We start from the raw sequence: 19,325 nt of genomic DNA, 5'->3' as shown, positions 1-19,325 counted from the left end.
GCACCTCTTCGACCAATGGGGTTTGGTCTTTCTATCCACGTGCAGGTTTCGCGGCAAAAAAGATTTCGCGCGAAAACCGACCAACAGCTTGTTTGGATGTCGATCAGCTGGGACAATAACAACAAAAACGGCCGAAAGCTGGGTTGCGAGGATACTTTTACAGATCGGCCGCGCCCAGTAGTGAGCGACCCGAGGACCTCAGCCTGCCGGTTTGATGAATGAACGTAGATTTTGGCTCTTTCATTTCGCGTTATTTTTGCATGTTTTGTCGGACTGCTTCCTGCGTGCCCCAACAAAACGAGGGGAATAAAGATATGCGGCTAAAGCTAACATGCTAACTCACCCTATACATCTATACGCAACTTAAATCGTGTTCTTTCATCGAGACACACTCCTGGTTTCACAAATATACAGACCGAGATTATTTCGGTGCGTGGCGATGCGTTTTGGTCTGTAGATAATTTATGCTGATAAGCTAACTTCTGTAGGCTGCACTAAAGTTTTTTTTAGCTTAATAACTGAGCTCTGATTTCAAGATAAAATAAAATAATGTCGCTGCAAGGTGGTTAATAGCTAGCTCAACTGCTGCCCGGTTCATTTAGTGAACTTGTGTGAGTCTTTGTTGTGGAGCTATAAGTTAGCTTGTTAGCAGGGCATCACAGTGGCCACAGGCCGCGGCAGAACTCTGCTGACAGGAGGCTTGAAAACAAAAGATCCGCTCGCTCCTGAGCCGGTTCATTCATAACCAGCGTTCATTACCTCCACCATAACATTTTTAAAATCTTTTTAATAACATTTTTACCTTTGAGTCTGTAGGCGTGGTGCGGATTATGCGTTTAAGCAGCGATTCTCAGTTGCCAATTTTCCTGTTTGGCAGAACATCCTGTTTTTCAGTTTCACCTCTGATCTACGTTTGATTGATCAAATCWGTATTTCTAATTTAGATTTAAGTGACTAGATCAACAACTTTAAGAAAAAAGGAGCTTTGCATTTGAAGAAATGCTCTGACTCCTTTTAACAACACACACCCCTGAAAAGATTGCCCATTTTGCACCACAACATTCACAGGGCACTGCAAATGCCAGTAGGTGTTGGTCCTCTTTCACAGCACGGCATCGCAGTGTCCAGTGAGGGCCACCATGTCAGAAACTCTGATAACAGGGCAGACGTCAGAGGATCTGCTGGCAGATTTTGAGACGCTGCTGAACTCTGGGAGCATAGACCTGGGCGAGGAGCATCAGATAGTGATCATCACCAGCCCCAGCAACGAGGGGCTCCACCCGGCCATCGCCCCGACCAGCACAGGGGAGATCCTGCTCTTCGCCACGCCGCAGGGCCCCACCGACGTAGGGGTCCAGGACAAGAGGCGGCCTGTTCTGGGGAGGCCCCCGGTGAGAAGAATGAGGGATGGGGAGATGAGGGGAGGGCAGGGTGAGAGAACAAGGGAAGTGGTTAAACGAGGGCTTTCAGATGTTCTGCAGYGCAACAGAGCTCTTCCAAAACCTCAGCATCTGTTGCTTGAAGGTTTTGCACATCTGCATTCTCCCATGATACATCACCTTTACATCATCTAATACGACATCATAAACCTCCATTGTAACATGTTCTCTCCTYCACCTGTTTGTGGTTAGGTAAAGAGGAAGTTGGACCTGGACAGCGACCATCAGTACGTCAGTACCACGCGACCAGCCACAGGCCAAGTCCCGCCCTCCACACCTGCTCCTCCTAGAGGTAAACGCATTAAAAAAAAAAAAACTCAGTGGGAGGCATTCATCTATGCGAGTGCTTCCAACACACACACATGCATAATCGTCAACCTTTGTCATTGTTTTAAGAGCAGCCGATGCTTTATTTACAATGTCCTCCATTGTTTTCTGCCAGGTTCAGTAGTTAAAGGTTCTAATGGCGGCTGTTCTCTGCATTCAGATCACATTCAGTKACATGCAAGTTTTCATTCCCCTCACCCTCAAACTTCTATTCACACTGCAACCATAAACTACGATGTGTTGTATCAAGGTTTTATATGATTGTGTTGTTTCGCAACCCCCTCCCCCCCCCTACTCTCTCTTTCTACTTCCTCTTCTGAGAGGAGGGAGATGTTGCAGCCAGCTCTCCATCTAACGGGTGAATTGAGTTTTCTAAATCTGATGGGATTTACCCTGGTCAGAACTGAGTAAACTCTGTTTAAGCTGGCATCGAGAAAGACTAGCCTGGTTTCTAACGACCTCCATCCATCTGGACATCTGTCCCWCCCTTCTTCACCCTGTAAATTAACCAGATTGAGCAGCCTGCAATCCAGTAGTTTCACAGAGCACACCTGTTAACGGTTGCTCTTTCTCTTTTTTACAACTTGCCCTTGTTACTGAACCAGGTTGGTTTTAGTGACTCGTGCGAGTCCCAAGGGTGTTTTAGTTTTGGCTAAAAGCAACCTATAAAACATTTTCCACTTTTCCCTCCCAGAATCAAACTTCATAGCTATTTTACAACCATCAAAGAACTTTAAGGTGACTCATTAATTGAATGTCCACAACCTCTTTTAGATTTTCTTAATGCTAATTATTTTATGAGTAAGGCAATTTTACAAGAGTCAGTACAGCTTAATTCAGTAGCAGAAATAATCAAATAAGTAAAATCAATAATCTARCCTATCTTTCCCTAATGCTGACACTGAGAACTAAAAGAGGGAAACTTTGAGAGAGACGGACGGATTTTGGCATCTTGAACCCCAGAACTGGCCTGATGATAAAGAAGGTGTTGCAGCAGCAGGAGGCTCCCAGTACAGGAAGAATACTGACTTAGAGCGGCAGGTCTCGGGCCTCAAGTGACTTCCTCATGCGTGAAGCGGTCCTCAGCTTCTTGTCTTGCAGCTCTGTAGCTCCTTTTTCCTCGTCTCACGATCTTCCTGGTCCCACGGAAGGAACACACCAGTTCTTCCTCTTTGCCTTTGTTCTTTGCCTTTGTCTTTATCTTTGTCTTTATCTTCATCTTTGCCTTGGTCTTTGTCTTTGGGGTCTAAACCCAGCTGTTGAGAGAAGTGCGATTTGAAGCCACATGTTGCGGGGCTAACGGGTTGGTCCCCATGTGCAGAACAGTCTTCGGCTCTGTGGCCCCGGCTCTTCTTCAGCTGCAGAGTTCTTTGTCCATCTCCGTCTTGGCTCGAAGCTGCCTGAAGGATCCAACCAACGATTCCTCTTTTGTACCCACCTTATAAAGGGTTTATCCACCTTTTGTTGCATTTGCATTGGCTAGCTTTGTTGCTGTGCCTCTCATTGGCTGACTGCTTGGACAGATGATCTCATATCCATCACCTTGGAGACCTCAAGACCTGATGTCTGTTTCAATGATCCCCGAATTGCTCAACAGTCCTCCTACGTCTGTTGCCTGCCCAACCTTTTCTTAGGAAAGTTAAAGTTTAGCAATAAGGCCTTGGTTACCTCTGCTCTCCTATCAGTTCCTCTTTCCCCCTGACCTTTCACCTACTATCTACTTTCAACACAACATCAGTGACCTTTAATTACAGTTACACATTTTACACCATTTCAATTTCAATGTCAAAATCACATTTATAACCTTTTAGTTTCTCTGGTTTAACATTCATTTATAATGTTATAATAACCATAACTTATTAGTTATTCTTATTATAATCATAATGTGAGTTATTACAGACACTTCTGACAAGAAACCAAGAATAATCCATTATTCTAATTATCTGATACCATGTTACAGTTACTTGTTTCACCTTTAAGTACTTCCATAAGTGTAAGAGTAAGTGTAAATATTCTTATTAATCAAACCAACATCAACCACTGGTTAAACCAATATTAATTATTGGCCTAATTATAAGTTATTATTATTAATTTAAGTATTTTACTCTGGGTTTTATCCAATTACTCAACATGTTTAGATTTTATTCTTTAAACCTTTAATGCTTTAAAATAAGGAATGGTCAGAACTATTTTTATACTGATGCAGGCTGGAAACTTCCCCTTTCTTCAGGAAACCAGCTCTTCCTGTTTCATGACTCTCTTTCTGCCTGACTCTGATTTTTTATGATTAAATAGAAAAAAGTAGAATTAAAGCAAAGTTTGCAGGACACAATAGCAATACACACAACCAGATTAATTTTATTACTGTCCTACTCTACTGTTGGGTCTTGTGTCACCTGTGTACTCAATTGTAAARGTAACTTTATTCATTGTTATTATTAAACTAMATCTCCAGCATGGGGAAGTGGGATGAGCTCSACTTTTCTCGACAATTGACATAAAAATATGATATGGGGAATAAAATTGTGTTCACCTCCCTTTACTCAAAAAACACAACACAAGCATTTGCTTGCCTGCCTGTGTGCATTTTATTTGAGCTTTGTTCATTCAGACGCTAGATCTCATTTACAAGAGAGAAATGTTTTTATGAAAATAAACAAAATTACAAACACAATGCAAGTAGTTAAGAACTATGTCTCCGTTAAATAAAAACAAGCACAATTTAAAAAAAACGTTTTCTCTTTTTGTATTAGATCAGAGCAGAGTAAGAAAATGCTTTAGTACAATTTCAGATTGCGCCAATGAAATACTGAAAGTATAAATRATGTTCTGTTCTGTGAAGGCTCAGAGAAATGGGCCTATAAAGGCCCATTTCTTGTTTTGCTCACCAAAACAAGAAATGGGCTTAAATGATAAACTTTTGCTGGGTGATRTATTTTCTCAGCACTTGTTGTGATAAATGGTAATATTGTTGTTATGAGATCATTTTCTAGAACAGTAATGGCATAATATTGTAAGTTTTCCCTCTCAGAGATCAATAAACTTTAAATTCTAACAAACATTTAACACTGGAACTGGAAGAAATTTTAAATATCTTAAATAAATAAATCAGAAACAATACATAAAATGGATTATAAAGTTTCTATAAACAAAATTGTCCTTCAAAAAAGGACTAGTTGAGACCAAAGTACCAGACTGAAGACTCTTAWCATCCAGTTTTTGGCAGAAAGAGAGAAAAGAGAAAAACAATAATTCATGCAAATGGAAATKATTGAACTCAGTTTAATTTATCCTGTGATTCATTGATTTATTGATTTATTTCTTATTGCGACAGGCCTAATAAAAACACAAATCCACTGAACCACTGTTCAGTCTGTCATCCTATCATGGAAATRTGGAGTAAGGCAACCCTGTCAGGACATGACTGCTGTTCGGGTSTGAGAATCTGCCGACAGGAATGCAGTTTAGTGAAGCTATCAACAAATTTGACTGTTATAAACGGGGAGGAAAAAAGACAGAATATATTTTTTAAAGAAAGTCCAAATAAATCMTTTTTGTAATTTGCCACAAGACAGGTTGGGAATATGGCAAACACATAATTGGAACATATTTTAATGATGATGAAAGATCATTGCACACATGGTGAATCACTGTGRTGGCTCCACCATGTGCTTTTCTACCGTGGAAACAGGAAGGTGGTCAGAGTCGACAGAAAACAGGGACCTCAATTCTGTTGAAATAACCATTTGTCCCCGAGGGGCAATTTCAAGTCACAAGTTGTACAGATAGACTGAAGTCATAACAGCCAACAGAATTCATAAAATTCACACATATAGACAGGAAAAAGTGCAGTGTGATTTATGACTGTGTACAGTGTGAAGTAACTCTGTAGCCAGTCAGATTAAAACTTATTTAGATTATAGAATGGTCAAGTCAAAGCCCAGACCTACATGATGGAAAACAAAAGCGGCAAAATTAAGATAATTAGGAAATGAGATTTAAAGAAATGGTTCAAACATTTTCAGTACTTTGGTAATTGTTGGGTTATAATGGATAATAAACGTSTTTTTATATGRAATTTGACACTCATGAAAGGAATAAATACCCATAAATGGACTAAATGAGTAGCACACMGAATTAAACAGAGAGAACAATCCAAGCCCAGTATGATCAGAACATTGCTTAGAGAAAGATAACTCAATTATAACCTAAACTGAGACRGCCTGAATCAAGAGGGCAGCCTTACCTGCAAATAAAACRGTAGCTACAGKTTTTCAGTTTGTAGATTAAACACCTCTGGGTGTTTTCTGTTGATATTGTAGCGCATGCAGTGGACTCATTCATTTATACACATCACCTGGAACAAGCTGCTTCTAGGTTATTGCAAAAAAAAAGACAACTTCGGCTTCAATCATATGTGATTTTTAAATTGTATTTCTTATGTAAAGGAAACATCACAATTGTGATTTTTTTTTTTTACATTAGCAGAATACTAACAGAAACATTAGTAAAATAGCTGTGTATACTAGCAGAATACACAGATATTGTTGATGGCTCTTTGGGTGTCTTTCAGCGACGGCTTCTACTTCTTCAACTTACCAGTAGGCCTTTTTCATTCAACTATTTGCGGTTTTAAGGTCATTTGTTTATTTCTAATCGGCCATTTCCTTCATGCCAAACAAGATGAGTCTACGATTGTAGACTCAGTCAGAGTAATAAGGCGCTCTTCCTCTGTTTCCTCAGTGCTCACTGTTGGCCCGTAAGGCTGGATCTCAGTACCATCCTGACCTTTACTCCAGCACCATGTCAGAAGGGGAAAACAGTTGTGCTGATCAGATTGTCTGGCTTTGTGTTAAAGCTGCAGTGAAGTGACATTGTTCCTGCACAACGCAGCCAAAGAGGATCCTGTTTCAGTGAAACCCATAGGACGACGTAGAAATAAGCTCTCTTTGTTTTATCATGTTTCACTTTGTCCCAGCCGCCTGCATTTAACTTCTTGTCTCTGCTGAAGATGAATATACAGACATTGACATTCCGTCCATCCATCCATTTTCTGTACACCCTTGTCCCTTAGTGGGGTCRGGAGGGTTGCTGGTGCCTATCTCCAGCTGATGTTCCAGGCGAGAGGCGGGGTCACCCTGGACGGGTTGCTAGTCTGTCGCTTGTTTTGTCCCCTGATCAATTTTAGCTTCTTTTTGTTGTTGTTCTTTTTTTTTTCCAGTTGTGCGATACTGTTTCCATTCTTGGATGATGGGCTGAGCAGTGCTCCTTCAGATATCTGCTTTAACTCCTCTGCTTTTTTTAGACCACTCCAAAAGCAGGAGGTTGAGTATAGTACAGAGAATTCTGGGTAAATACAATCAAAACAAACAAGTCAGTCTATCTTGTCAGTCTTTAGCCATTTGTGGTCTTTAGCCAAAGACAAAAGAGAAATCCGACAACAGCTAAAATTTGACATCACTCCATTTTATTTAATTTTTTACATTTTGTTCTCATGTCATTTCCTTCAGTGATTCTTGGTGCAGCGCTCCCACAGGACTGGGGAGGAACAGGTTTTCAAATACTTTGGTTTATTTGACACAGCAGCTGAAAATGGAACAAATGTTATAATTTTGGTTCCAAATCAAACCGAGTCTTCTGGACTATCAGATGTGAAAACATCTTTAATCGTCATCTTGCTGCTTAATCACTATCACTAATGTTTCTTCAGAGTCCTTCACAGAACAACTGGATTTATACTGAGATGAAACTACTCATAAATAGGATGTTACTGGTAATTAAATGACTTCTGTAGACGATCCGTTGCCCTGGATCGTCTGTAGAAGGAAGGAATATTTGCTGGTGTCAGCAAATATTCCTTCCACATCAGAGTTGTGTCCTACTTTGTGCTTAATAATTAAACAAACAGGCAAATGTTTGAAGTTATAATGTACCAGATGAAATGGGGTGCAATACTTTGGAAAAGGATTTTGCAAAATGTTGAACTCGAGAGCAGGAGCCCTAAAATGGAGGTTCAGTTTGCAGAACATTAAATAAACCAGGTGCCTCTGTTAATCCTGAGCATCCTCTTCATCAGACTTCCCTCTTCATAGAAAAGTCAGAGGCTTAATCAAATTATCTGTAACACAGACTGCTACAGGAGATCCTTTCTGCCCACAGCCGTCACTATCAGAATCTTAAATTAATATGAATTGCTGCAACGTTTAATTTCCCTTTGACATRTTTTTTGAATAAATTTGAATTCTACAGAAAATGTAAACTCAGACGTTCTTTGTTTTCTGCAAAGTTCCTCGAAGCTCGACGGAGAAGTCCCGATACGACACGTCCCTAAACCTGACCACCAAGCGCTTCCTGAACCTGCTGTCGCAGTCAGCCGACGGCGTGGTGGACCTGAACTGGGCCTCCCAGGTCCTGGATGTCCAGAAGAGACGCATCTATGACATCACTAACGTCCTGGAGGGAATCCAGCTCATCTCCAAGAAGTCCAAGAACAACATCCAGTGGCTGTGAGTGTGAGAGCAAACCAGACTGCTGAGGTAACTTCTGAGTTTTAACACAACTGTTGTTCTGCAGCGGCAACCGCATCGATACCAGCCTGGTGTCCCGGCACAAGGAGCTGCAGAGGGAGGTGTGTGACCTGACTGAGGCTGAGGAGCAGCTGGACGAACTCATCTCTAAATGCACCCTGCAGCTGCGGCTGCTGACCGAGGAACCACAGAACAAGAAATATCCTTTTACKGCTTCTAGTGAATGCTGTATGAGTGACCGGGTTTGATTCATCAGTTGGTTGGATGGCTGGACACCTACAGAAATATTCATACCTAGGCCTGTCACAACAACACATTTAGCTGGACAATAGATAGTTCCAGAAATTATGGAGATAAATAATAATATTGTTGTTTTGAGACGATTTTCAACTAATTACGATAAAGGCATCTCTTGAWAGACAAAGCATGCATAATGATAAATGGTAACATATGCCTTTTTKTCTTTTGAGACGTTCTGTATGTTTTGCTWATACAGTTCATGTTAWCTTGAATGACCAATATGGAGTTCTTCTTYTGCACTGTGACAACACAGGACGTGATTTTATTTGCATAAAGTAGAAGAAGGAACTTGGAAACGTAATTTGCAATTTAAATCCGATGTTAAAATCCCGTCTTTATTCTGGTCATATGCAACAATTTCAACATTTTTTGTACAACCATATGGTGCTAAAAATAAGCTTTAGTCATTTTAGACTGCAACAATCAGAAAACAACATTGCAACATTGCATCCTGCAAACAGAAGTGTTAGCTCTTTAACAGCTGCGTCCAGCAGGCTGGGCTACGTGCGCTGTCAGGACCTGCGGCAGTCRTTCGACTCCCCAGACCAGCTGGTCATGGTGGTCAGAGCTCCTCCAGAGACTCAGATGCAAGTCACAGAGCCCAGCGAGGTGAGGGCAGAGGAAACCCGCCTCAGTAGCTGCGTTTCCATTCACCCTATAAGTCCACAGTTTGACATTTTGARCATAAATTCACTTAATGGAAAATTGCCAATTTAAATAAAATATAAAATACTGTTTGTCGATCAAAAGCTCCACAAGTGGTGTGAACAAACTTCTTTACGTGTGAGCTGTAATTTTGTTTCTTATATAGTAGAAACAGCAATTGCAAAATGTTGGAGGGTTTTTTTTTCCAACATTAGTGGAATATTGACAAAGTTTGGACATGTTTGTAATGGAGCTGCAGTGTGTGAGTTCCTCCTGACTGAGCGGCGCTCCTTCATGTTGTCCGTGTCTCTCAGGGCTACCAGGTGTCGCTCAGGAGCACGCAGGGTCCCATAGACGTCTTCCTCTGTCCAGAGGACAGCTCAGGCGTGTGCAGCCCCGTGACGGGTGGCAGCCCGTCTCAAATCAGCGCCGACCCATYCCACCGCACACCCCCCACACCCCCCACGCCACCCGCCGAGCAACTGCCACTGCCGGCCCAAACTGGAGCAGCGGCGTTGGACRTGGGCGTGTCTTCTCCAGCGTCCACCTCATCCACGGTAACGGCGGCCTCCCAGCAGGAGGCTTCGCCGCTGGTGCTGGGTGGGGATGCAGGTGAGAGTTCACACTCAGACGTTTCTCAAACACAAAAAGATGAAGACTGATAGCGATGTCAACATGGCTGATCTCAGGAGAGGAAACTGTGTAAGACTGATGAAACAATCTAATCAGATTAAGACGAGCAGCGATTTGTGCTTTGCAAGGGGAAAAAGCCACATGTACTGCAGAGTTTACCCAGAGAATCGGGTGTTTGGTTAGTGRGTAGCAGCACACACACAGAGGGTCACTGCGGTTCAGGGCGAATGAATGGTGTGTGAAAATATGAACATACCATAACCACATGACCGCAATAAGGTTCCTTTAAACTAAATTTGTTTTTGATCAAACTGAATGCATATTTAAGTTAACATCAGATCCTATTAGTTTTTCGTGTCTCTTTCAGGTCGTAATGGCAGAAGTAAATCATCTTGTTGTCCACTACAGTGGAAATGGTGTAAAATTGAAAATAAAAAACAAAAATAAAATTATAAGGTGTTCTGTTGGGCCTAAATAGATCAGAAATCACATATAAAAAGAGTCTGGAAAACCCTGTTTTTCATTGGTTTTAGCCATCGTCTGCTGAAATGTTGCTCCAGTAATTAACTAGATAAGTGTAAAGACAGGTTAAATTGCAGTGCCTACATCGCATGTTTGGCAGGATTTTTTAAGGTTTTATTTTTCTGTTGACATGTTTGGTTATCTCAGAAGTTGATCAATCTCTCAGCAGGAACGACCGGTTTCACCACAGTGCTTAAACATAACTCTAACATCTTTTGTGGTTGGCTGCGTTCCCGCACCATTGTCTTTTTTTTTTCACACCTCTCACTTTCGTCAACAGAATCTCTCCTGGGGGGAGACCTGTTCTCCAGCCTGGGGGACATCGGGCCCTTTGACCTGTCGCCTCTCTCGTCCTCGGACCTCCTGAACGGAGAATGCCTTCCTCTCCCGTTGGACAGTTTTATCAACCTCTCCCCTCCCTATAGACACGACTACCACTTTGGACTGGAGGACCATGAAGGAATCAGCGAACTGTTCGACTGTGACTTTGAGGACTTGTCGCACGTTTTGGGCGATGGGTAGACGGAGAAAAGACGACTTAAATGTAGGACTTTATCTTTCTGCTGAAGGANTGGGCGTGTCTTCTCCAGCGTCCACCTCATCCACGGTAACGGCGGCCTCCCAGCAGGAGGCTTCGCCGCTGGTGCTGGGTGGGGATGCAGGTGAGAGTTCACACTCAGACGTTTCTCAAACACAAAAAGATGAAGACTGATAGCGATGTCAACATGGCTGATCTCAGGAGAGGAAACTGTGTAAGACTGATGAAACAATCTAATCAGATTAAGACGAGCAGCGATTTGTGCTTTGCAAGGGGAAAAAGCCACATGTACTGCAGAGTTTACCCAGAGAATCGGGTGTTTGGTTAGTGRGTAGCAGCACACACACAGAGGGTCACTGCGGTTCAGGGCGAATGAATGGTGTGTGAAAATATGAACATACCATAACCACATGACCGCAATAAGGTTCCTTTAAACTAAATTTGTTTTTGATCAAACTGAATGCATATTTAAGTTAACATCAGATCCTATTAGTTTTTCGTGTCTCTTTCAGGTCGTAATGGCAGAAGTAAATCATCTTGTTGTCCACTACAGTGGAAATGGTGTAAAATTGAAAATAAAAAACAAAAATAAAATTATAAGGTGTTCTGTTGGGCCTAAATAGATCAGAAATCACATATAAAAAGAGTCTGGAAAACCCTGTTTTTCATTGGTTTTAGCCATCGTCTGCTGAAATGTTGCTCCAGTAATTAACTAGATAAGTGTAAAGACAGGTTAAATTGCAGTGCCTACATCGCATGTTTGGCAGGATTTTTTAAGGTTTTATTTTTCTGTTGACATGTTTGGTTATCTCAGAAGTTGATCAATCTCTCAGCAGGAACGACCGGTTTCACCACAGTGCTTAAACATAACTCTAACATCTTTTGTGGTTGGCTGCGTTCCCGCACCATTGTCTTTTTTTTTTCACACCTCTCACTTTCGTCAACAGAATCTCTCCTGGGGGGAGACCTGTTCTCCAGCCTGGGGGACATCGGGCCCTTTGACCTGTCGCCTCTCTCGTCCTCGGACCTCCTGAACGGAGAATGCCTTCCTCTCCCGTTGGACAGTTTTATCAACCTCTCCCCTCCCTATAGACACGACTACCACTTTGGACTGGAGGACCATGAAGGAATCAGCGAACTGTTCGACTGTGACTTTGAGGACTTGTCGCACGTTTTGGGCGATGGGTAGACGGAGAAAAGACGACTTAAATGTAGGACTTTATCTTTCTGCTGAAGGARAGCTGTGAACCAAAATTTTAAGGTCCAATCTTAGTTTTCCTTCCCTTTGGGCTCTGGGAAATYGCCTAGTTAGGAAATCTCAAATTTGCCCTTAATTGTACATACCAATGTGAGCACTTCTCTGTGGCTATTTTAAAAAAAATTTTGACCAGGATTTCAGCTATAGTATGGCTATTTAAATTATTTAAATAAGTTTATTCTGATATTTTGTACCACGTTGTTGGTTTTGGATGTATTATCCAAGTAGACATTGGGCAGAGGAGGATTGGAGTTTGCGTGTGCAGCAACATGATGTCTAGGATTAGTTCCTGTGAACACTGAGTCCAGATGTTTGAGATTTCCTCAGTGTTTCTCTGAAAGGCCTTCAGGTTGAGGAGTTTTGACTGTCGAGGGAAGATTGACGGCCTACTATTAGAAAGCATCCTGGAGGTTTTCAGAATGATGATCAGCAGAAAAGCACAAGGTAATTACAACATTGGAAGATTCTCCAAACTCTGGAATCCTGTAAAACTAGATCATGTTGTATCTGAGATGTTTTAAAAGTCAGAGCCCCCGACGGGATTTTTTTATCCACTCTTCCTGAAGTACTTTTCTGATTACATTGTAAGAATCAGCTTTCTTAGAATTGACCAGTTTTGAGGACGTCTCTAGAGGAGAAACATTGTCAGTGTGTGGGGAAACCAAGCGGTGACAGATGAGGAGGAATTTCTTAGCATCCTGGTAAAAAGAAGTTAAAAAAGACCCMAAAATAAACCCATCCTTTATTCGTGTGGCATAATCTCAAAACTGAAAAGTTTAGAAAAACAAGATCTTTATTTTTTTAAGAAATAATTGAATTCTAGTTAAGAAGTGTGAATTTCAACATGGCGACACCCATCCATTGCATTAGCTCTGACAAACATTTTAAGCTTTACTTTCCATAAACACCACTTTAAATTTCTTCMTCACATCATTCCAGGCTCTACATGTAACACTGATTTAAGATGCATTCTTCCACCTGTGTTCTGTAAACATGTTTCTATCACATCTCACTACTGTAGATGTGAGGAGTGGCCATATTGAAATGCAAAGTCCGCCTTACAAGTTATAACTAGGGGTAGTCTGAGTTGCTCAGTTTCCCCAGTGGGAAATCCAATTTCAGAGGGCAATCAGCTGATTTTTCTGACTGGGATGACAGAATTGTCCAGTTTTTAGTGCATCTGTAATGCAGCAATTAGCCCACRGGTTTTCTAACAGATTGAAAAAGCTGATATTRTGTCTGGTGCGCTATTCCCATGTTGATTGGATCTGATGTTTCTGGTTATTATCAGATTCTGACTGATTTTCTATTCACTGTGAGTCTATCAGTTCTTTATTATTCTTAATACTCTGTTTTTTACTCTAACTATGTCCATATTGTCAGGCACACAGCATCACAGACTCTACTAGATTTTTCTTTCTTGTGGAAAAGCTTCATTCTTTGCTCCTTTGAGATGATATGTTGGYGTAGATTCCCAGTCATCACCCAGTCATAAAGCTTAATCCAAAAGCTTCTGAACATTGTTGGAAGTAGCTGTARTCAGAACTCTCACAACAATATGGTTAAGGTTGTAAATGTGGCAATTRGGACACAAATCACTAGCTGTGCTTAAAATTTACCATATTGCACAATTTGACATCTAGAAAATAAATGTGCAATTTCCAATTTTGAAAAAAGCTTTTTTATTTTTTTTTATCAAATGTTTTGGTGCTAGGATGGCGTTAGGGTTTTTGGCTGTATAAAACTTGGTTTAATTTGCAAAACTGCAACAGAAACTATTTTGGCCTCAAACGATCCACGACCAGATGCTGCCACTGACGCAAACCACGAAGAAGGAAGCAGTTGGAGGATGATGGCGCATGAGTTATTGTTCATGAGTGATTTTAATTCCATTTCTTATTTAATGAAAACACTGCAATTGCAAAATTGTGTTTTTTCAACATTRGCGGAATACCAACAAAGTTTTACTCGCATTTAAAATGGAAACGCAGCTACTGGTGCTTCCCCTCCGCCCTGCTAAATGTTTGGATCGTTGTTGCTTTTGAGATTATCTCATTTTATGATTTCTARATATTTTTACGCCTTGTGATCAACTGTTTACCAACCCACTGATATTATTCTTGTGTTGCACTTCAGGAGGTAGCAACAAACCACAATGAACTGTAAGCGGTAGAATGCTATCGTGGGGTCAGCATTGATGTTTTGTATCAGGTCAAAAGTGAAGAAGAAGAAGTGAATAACGAGTTTGTCAGGGTCGCTCGCTTATTGAACTMTGATCTGAAAGGGGTTTCAGTCTCATCAGACCAAACCAAACGATTCCAGATTAAATTCAAGTAGAATTTTAGCAAACTTCATATCTCTTGTCACGGTAGGACATTTCTCCCAAATAGCTGGTTAAATGGCATATTATGGTCGTTATGGCGACTTGGAGATGACACATTTTCCCCCTGTTGTCTGAACAGTGACCTTTGCCCTTTTTGACCATCCTTYTCACTGCGGGACATACTAGTGTCAAAACATAATGGGAATGTATGAATTGAAAACAATTGCGCTTCTATAGATTGTTAAAACAGCGACTTTTTCCCTCTACATAATAGATTCTCTGAAGTTAAAGGTAGGGTACTTAATTTTTTTAGATGAGATTATGCTGCTGCAATAAAAGATTTAAGTAAGGTTTTTTTTTTTTTTTTTTACCAGCAATGCCAAGAAGTTTGTTTCCATGTGTGCAGACTGCTGCGGCTTTGAGAAGCAGTTAATCCTGATCAGACTTACTCAGTCCTCACGGCGTTCAGCCGCAGTCTCAGGTGTTTGGAGCAGAGTGAAGTCTTAACTCAAACATGTGAACAGGTGTGTTTCTAGAAGGGTTAGGTTCTGGTGTGTTTTATTTTCCTTTACATGTCTAGCAGAAGATTCAGATGTTAGACGTTCACGTGCTGGAAGACATGGAGCTTTAATCTCAATCTCAAAGCTTACACAGTTGGCTGTGGCTCACTTCGTTGCTGCAGGTGTTAGGAAAGTTTGGGTAGAAGTTTTAGATTTGGGGGAAAAAGGAAAGCAGAAACGAGGATGTCCTGTTGTTTTTCAGTAAATGCACTTCAGATCGGCTCAGTATTGCTCATGCCTTAAATCAGTGACCTATCAGGTAGAAGGGAGTCAGTCATCTTCATCTTGACTGAAACCCTTCATTCATGTTTTTTTTCTGCTTCAATTGCATCAACCTGCATCTTCATATTTGATTACAAAGCTTGGAGAMACTGTCTGCTTTCAGTTTAGATCAGCAATAAGCATATATCAGATGTTTCTCATGCAATGTTGTACATGTAAAATCTTTGTCTTAACTTATGTAAGCTAACCATTTCATTAGATTTTTTTGCTTTCGTAAGCATTGGACTTTGATGTGTGTATGTGTCTGTGTTTATATTTATTTTTTGTTCTGGAAAAGGGTTTAGGAGGGATAAAGGTACAGGTAAATTTCATTCCATCTGGCTGATGGAGACTTTATTTCAAATATTATCCCCCGGAATTGTGACATTTTTGTAAATCTCCACCTTGTTTTGTGCATATTTATAACCTAATGTTTTTTCCCTGTCCTATTTAAATACATACTCTATTTCTCCACATTTGATTGGTTAATAACTCCTAAACAAGGTAAAAATAACTTTAGAAAGATGGAACGTTTTATTTTCTTTATTGATAAACCTTTATTACTTCATGCTTGAATTGTAAAATTGGTTTGAAACAAAAATATTTGTCACAAGTAGAATTTCTAATCTGAAATGAGCATTTTTTTTTCAGTTTCATGCTTCAAACTCCTTTTAAAGTGTAAAAGTTTTTATAACTAATCTCATATTTTATCTTAAAATCCAGTTTATAACATGTAACTCTGATTCTTGAGAAGAGGGACAAAACAGGTCCTATGGATAAAGCACAAAATTTGAATAAAATATATACAAAATGTTATTATGGTTTTTTTTAAATATTTGACTAAACTAACCTGGGCCATGTGAGCAGAACTATGTTTGCTGAATACTTTTCATTTTAAACATTGCAGTAGGTGGATGGTGTCTGTAAAAACCTTTGTCCTGGAGCAGAACTCGATACATTATAATAGTTTAAAACAAATAAATACAAGAATAATACTAAGATGATATATTATGACAATCAAGTATAAGTATTCAAATTAATATTTATAAAAGTATCAATAAATTGAATTAAAAATAATTTTTATATATTTCCCAACTCAAATAAAATTTGTCCCAAGATTTTGTCAACACTGTCAGACATAAAAAGAATTTAAAATAATCAGACATTGGGGGRGGGGGGGGGGGGCATCAGAACTTCTGAGGACCCCATGACCACTTCCTTTCTCTTCCTTTGCTAAGAGGGCTAGGCAGCAGCCTAAAGGCTCTTTAGAATYGTATGCATCTGATGCCGATACCATGTTTGTTGTATATGATGATGATAAAAAATAAAAAAAAATAAAAAAAGGGCTAGGCAGCTCTGGTAGGCGCATGTTATTGGGGCCTGCCTATGCAATGCATGGCAGGAACCTACTATTCTACACCCAATAAGTGGTCTCTTTATATCTTTATTGGGGCCTGCCCATAGCAATGCACATTTTATTTTATTTTATATTTATTTATAAAAATAAATATACGTTATATTTATTTTTGTCAGATGGTGTTGACAAAGTTCTGGGTCAGGTTCATTAAAAATGTAATTTTCAAAAAAATGTTGCAACTGGGAGTCTGCACCTTAGCATCTTTACATTTCCAAAACATTATTTGTCATATTTGAATACATAAGCTTGAGGAATAGTTAAATTTTTGGGGGGAGAAAATTGAAACCCATTTTGTCCCTCTTTTCAAGAATCACTGAACTATTAGGAATTTGTTTGGCCTTCTACTCCGAGCRGCAGCTGAACTGTAGAGYTGGCGGCGCTGCCCCTCTGTGTGATTTGTGTGTTTTTCTCTGCAGGACGACGGCAGTGCCTTGGTGAGGTAAAGTGGTGATTGTTGTGGTGTTCGATAAAGTTTGCACCTTTTAAACTTTTTTAAAAATCAATTGTGTTGCAGTTGTAGAAATCAGTGGCTTGCATAATGTGAGAGTAATTATAAATGGCTTTTTAAAAATATAACAGGTCAGGGATGTGACGGGTTATTCGGGGAATAGGACATTCAATCCGATTTTTATAATACTATGTGGTAAAATTAGATTTTTTATTTTCTGGCAAANGTATGCATCTGATGCCGATACCATGTTTGTTGTATATGATGATGATAAAAAATAAAAAAAAATAAAAAAAGGGCTAGGCAGCTCTGGTAGGCGCATGTTATTGGGGCCTGCCTATGCAATGCATGGCAGGAACCTACTATTCTACACCCAATAAGTGGTCTCTTTATATCTTTATTGGGGCCTGCCCATAGCAATGCACATTTTATTTTATTTTATATTTATTTATAAAAATAAATATACGTTATATTTATTTTTGTCAGATGGTGTTGACAAAGTTCTGGGTCAGGTTCATTAAAAATGTAATTTTCAAAAAAATGTTGCAACTGGGAGTCTGCACCTTAGCATCTTTACATTTCCAAAACATTATTTGTCATATTTGAATACATAAGCTTGAGGAATAGTTAAATTTTTGGGGGGAGAAAATTGAAACCCATTTTGTCCCTCTTTTCAAGAATCACTGAACTATTAGGAATTTGTTTGGCCTTCTACTCCGAGCRGCAGCTGAACTGTAGAGYTGGCGGCGCTGCCCCTCTGTGTGATTTGTGTGTTTTTCTCTGCAGGACGACGGCAGTGCCTTGGTGAGGTAAAGTGGTGATTGTTGTGGTGTTCGATAAAGTTTGCACCTTTTAAACTTTTTTAAAAATCAATTGTGTTGCAGTTGTAGAAATCAGTGGCTTGCATAATGTGAGAGTAATTATAAATGGCTTTTTAAAAATATAACAGGTCAGGGATGTGACGGGTTATTCGGGGAATAGGACATTCAATCCGATTTTTATAATACTATGTGGTAAAATTAGATTTTTTATTTTCTGGCAAAGTCAGTTTGGGATATAAATGAGGACAAAAGAAGAACGATTATTATTTCAGTCGCTGTGCTAATAAATGTTGCTGTGTGCTGTGTTTTGAGAACCAGTCTCATGCAACAACGTACTCAATACTGCGTTTGTGTGCCACACATTTCCAGAGTTAGTTACAGATTAGTTTCAGTGTCCTTTTGTATCAAATTGTCCCTGTCAATGTTTTTGACAAATTAAAGTTGACTATTTTGATCTGACCTGTTTGCACCATCTCTTATGTGCATTACACAGTTCTGCTCAGTTTGCCTTCATTTATTATTCATTAGCAGCTGGAAATATTGTAATAAAACACAAACTATTTTCAATATGGAAATTGCTTAGAAATGATAAATAATTGTACATTCAGGAGCAATCTTGTTTAATTGAGAAAATGAGAAACTCAAAACTTGTTAAATCAGAAACCTTTTAGTTATAATGAGGTGAATTTTTCATCTTATGAGAAATAAAAATGTTTTTCTCATAAATGACCATGTTAAAAAGCATAAAGTGACTCACTGACTCCATTTTTCTTCTAGTTTGAGAAGTTGTTCTTCTAGACAACTTCTCAAAATCCCAAGCAGTGTTACTGTTTTTCTGTTACTTTTCTTATTTAAAACAATATATTTAAGTTTTAATGTGATATACATCTTGGGTAACAATTTATTTGAAGGGGGGTGAATAAGACTGTCATGACACTKTCATCAACATGACATAACACCTGTCATGAAAAAGAATAAGCCTTCATGAATATGTTTGACTGTCGTCATAAAGTGTCATTCGGTAAATTATGACACTTTTAATACAAAGTTGACATTATTCAAAATGTCTTTATTATGATAATTTTACATTACCATTACTGATATAAAATTGTTATAGAAAATTAGGTAACTTTGTTATTAAAGGTAAAGTTTAAACAGTAATGATTTCTTGGTTAATGACTTGAAATAACAACAAAGTGAATAATGTGACAAAATCAATATTTGGAGAATGAAGTCATAATATTAGGACTATTCTCATAATATTACAACTTTATTCTCTCATTTTTTTACTTTATTTAGTATCAAT

The 19,325-nt window shown here is 39.4% G+C and overlaps 1 protein-coding gene and 1 long non-coding RNA gene across 2 annotated transcripts; both read left to right on the top strand.

The window, feature by feature from the left end:
- Positions 1-18: 18 nt before the first annotated feature.
- On the top strand, positions 19-10,955 carry e2f1 (E2F transcription factor 1). Its single transcript, XM_008412734.2, has 7 exons — positions 19-1,391; positions 1,632-1,731; positions 8,053-8,272; positions 8,340-8,492; positions 9,088-9,202; positions 9,553-9,850; positions 10,674-10,955. Exons 1-7 carry the CDS (start codon positions 1,140-1,142, stop codon positions 10,913-10,915), a joined length of 1,380 nt encoding a protein of 459 aa, XP_008410956.1. The 5' UTR covers positions 19-1,139; the 3' UTR covers positions 10,916-10,955.
- Positions 10,956-10,971: 16 nt separating this feature from the next.
- LOC103466856 (uncharacterized) lies at positions 10,972-15,809 on the top strand. The gene is made up of 2 exons (XR_533993.2): positions 10,972-11,055; positions 11,879-15,809. It is a non-coding gene; the product is annotated as an uncharacterized LOC103466856 (long non-coding RNA).
- Positions 15,810-19,325: the final 3,516 nt, after the last annotated feature.

The sequence above is a fragment of the Poecilia reticulata genome, linkage group LG7 (genome assembly GCF_000633615.1).
Source record: "Poecilia reticulata strain Guanapo linkage group LG7, Guppy_female_1.0+MT, whole genome shotgun sequence".
Lineage (NCBI taxonomy): Eukaryota > Metazoa > Chordata > Actinopteri > Cyprinodontiformes > Poeciliidae > Poecilia > Poecilia reticulata.
The sequence above is the reverse complement of the archived record's forward strand: the minus strand, read 5'-3'. Positions and strand labels throughout refer to the sequence as shown.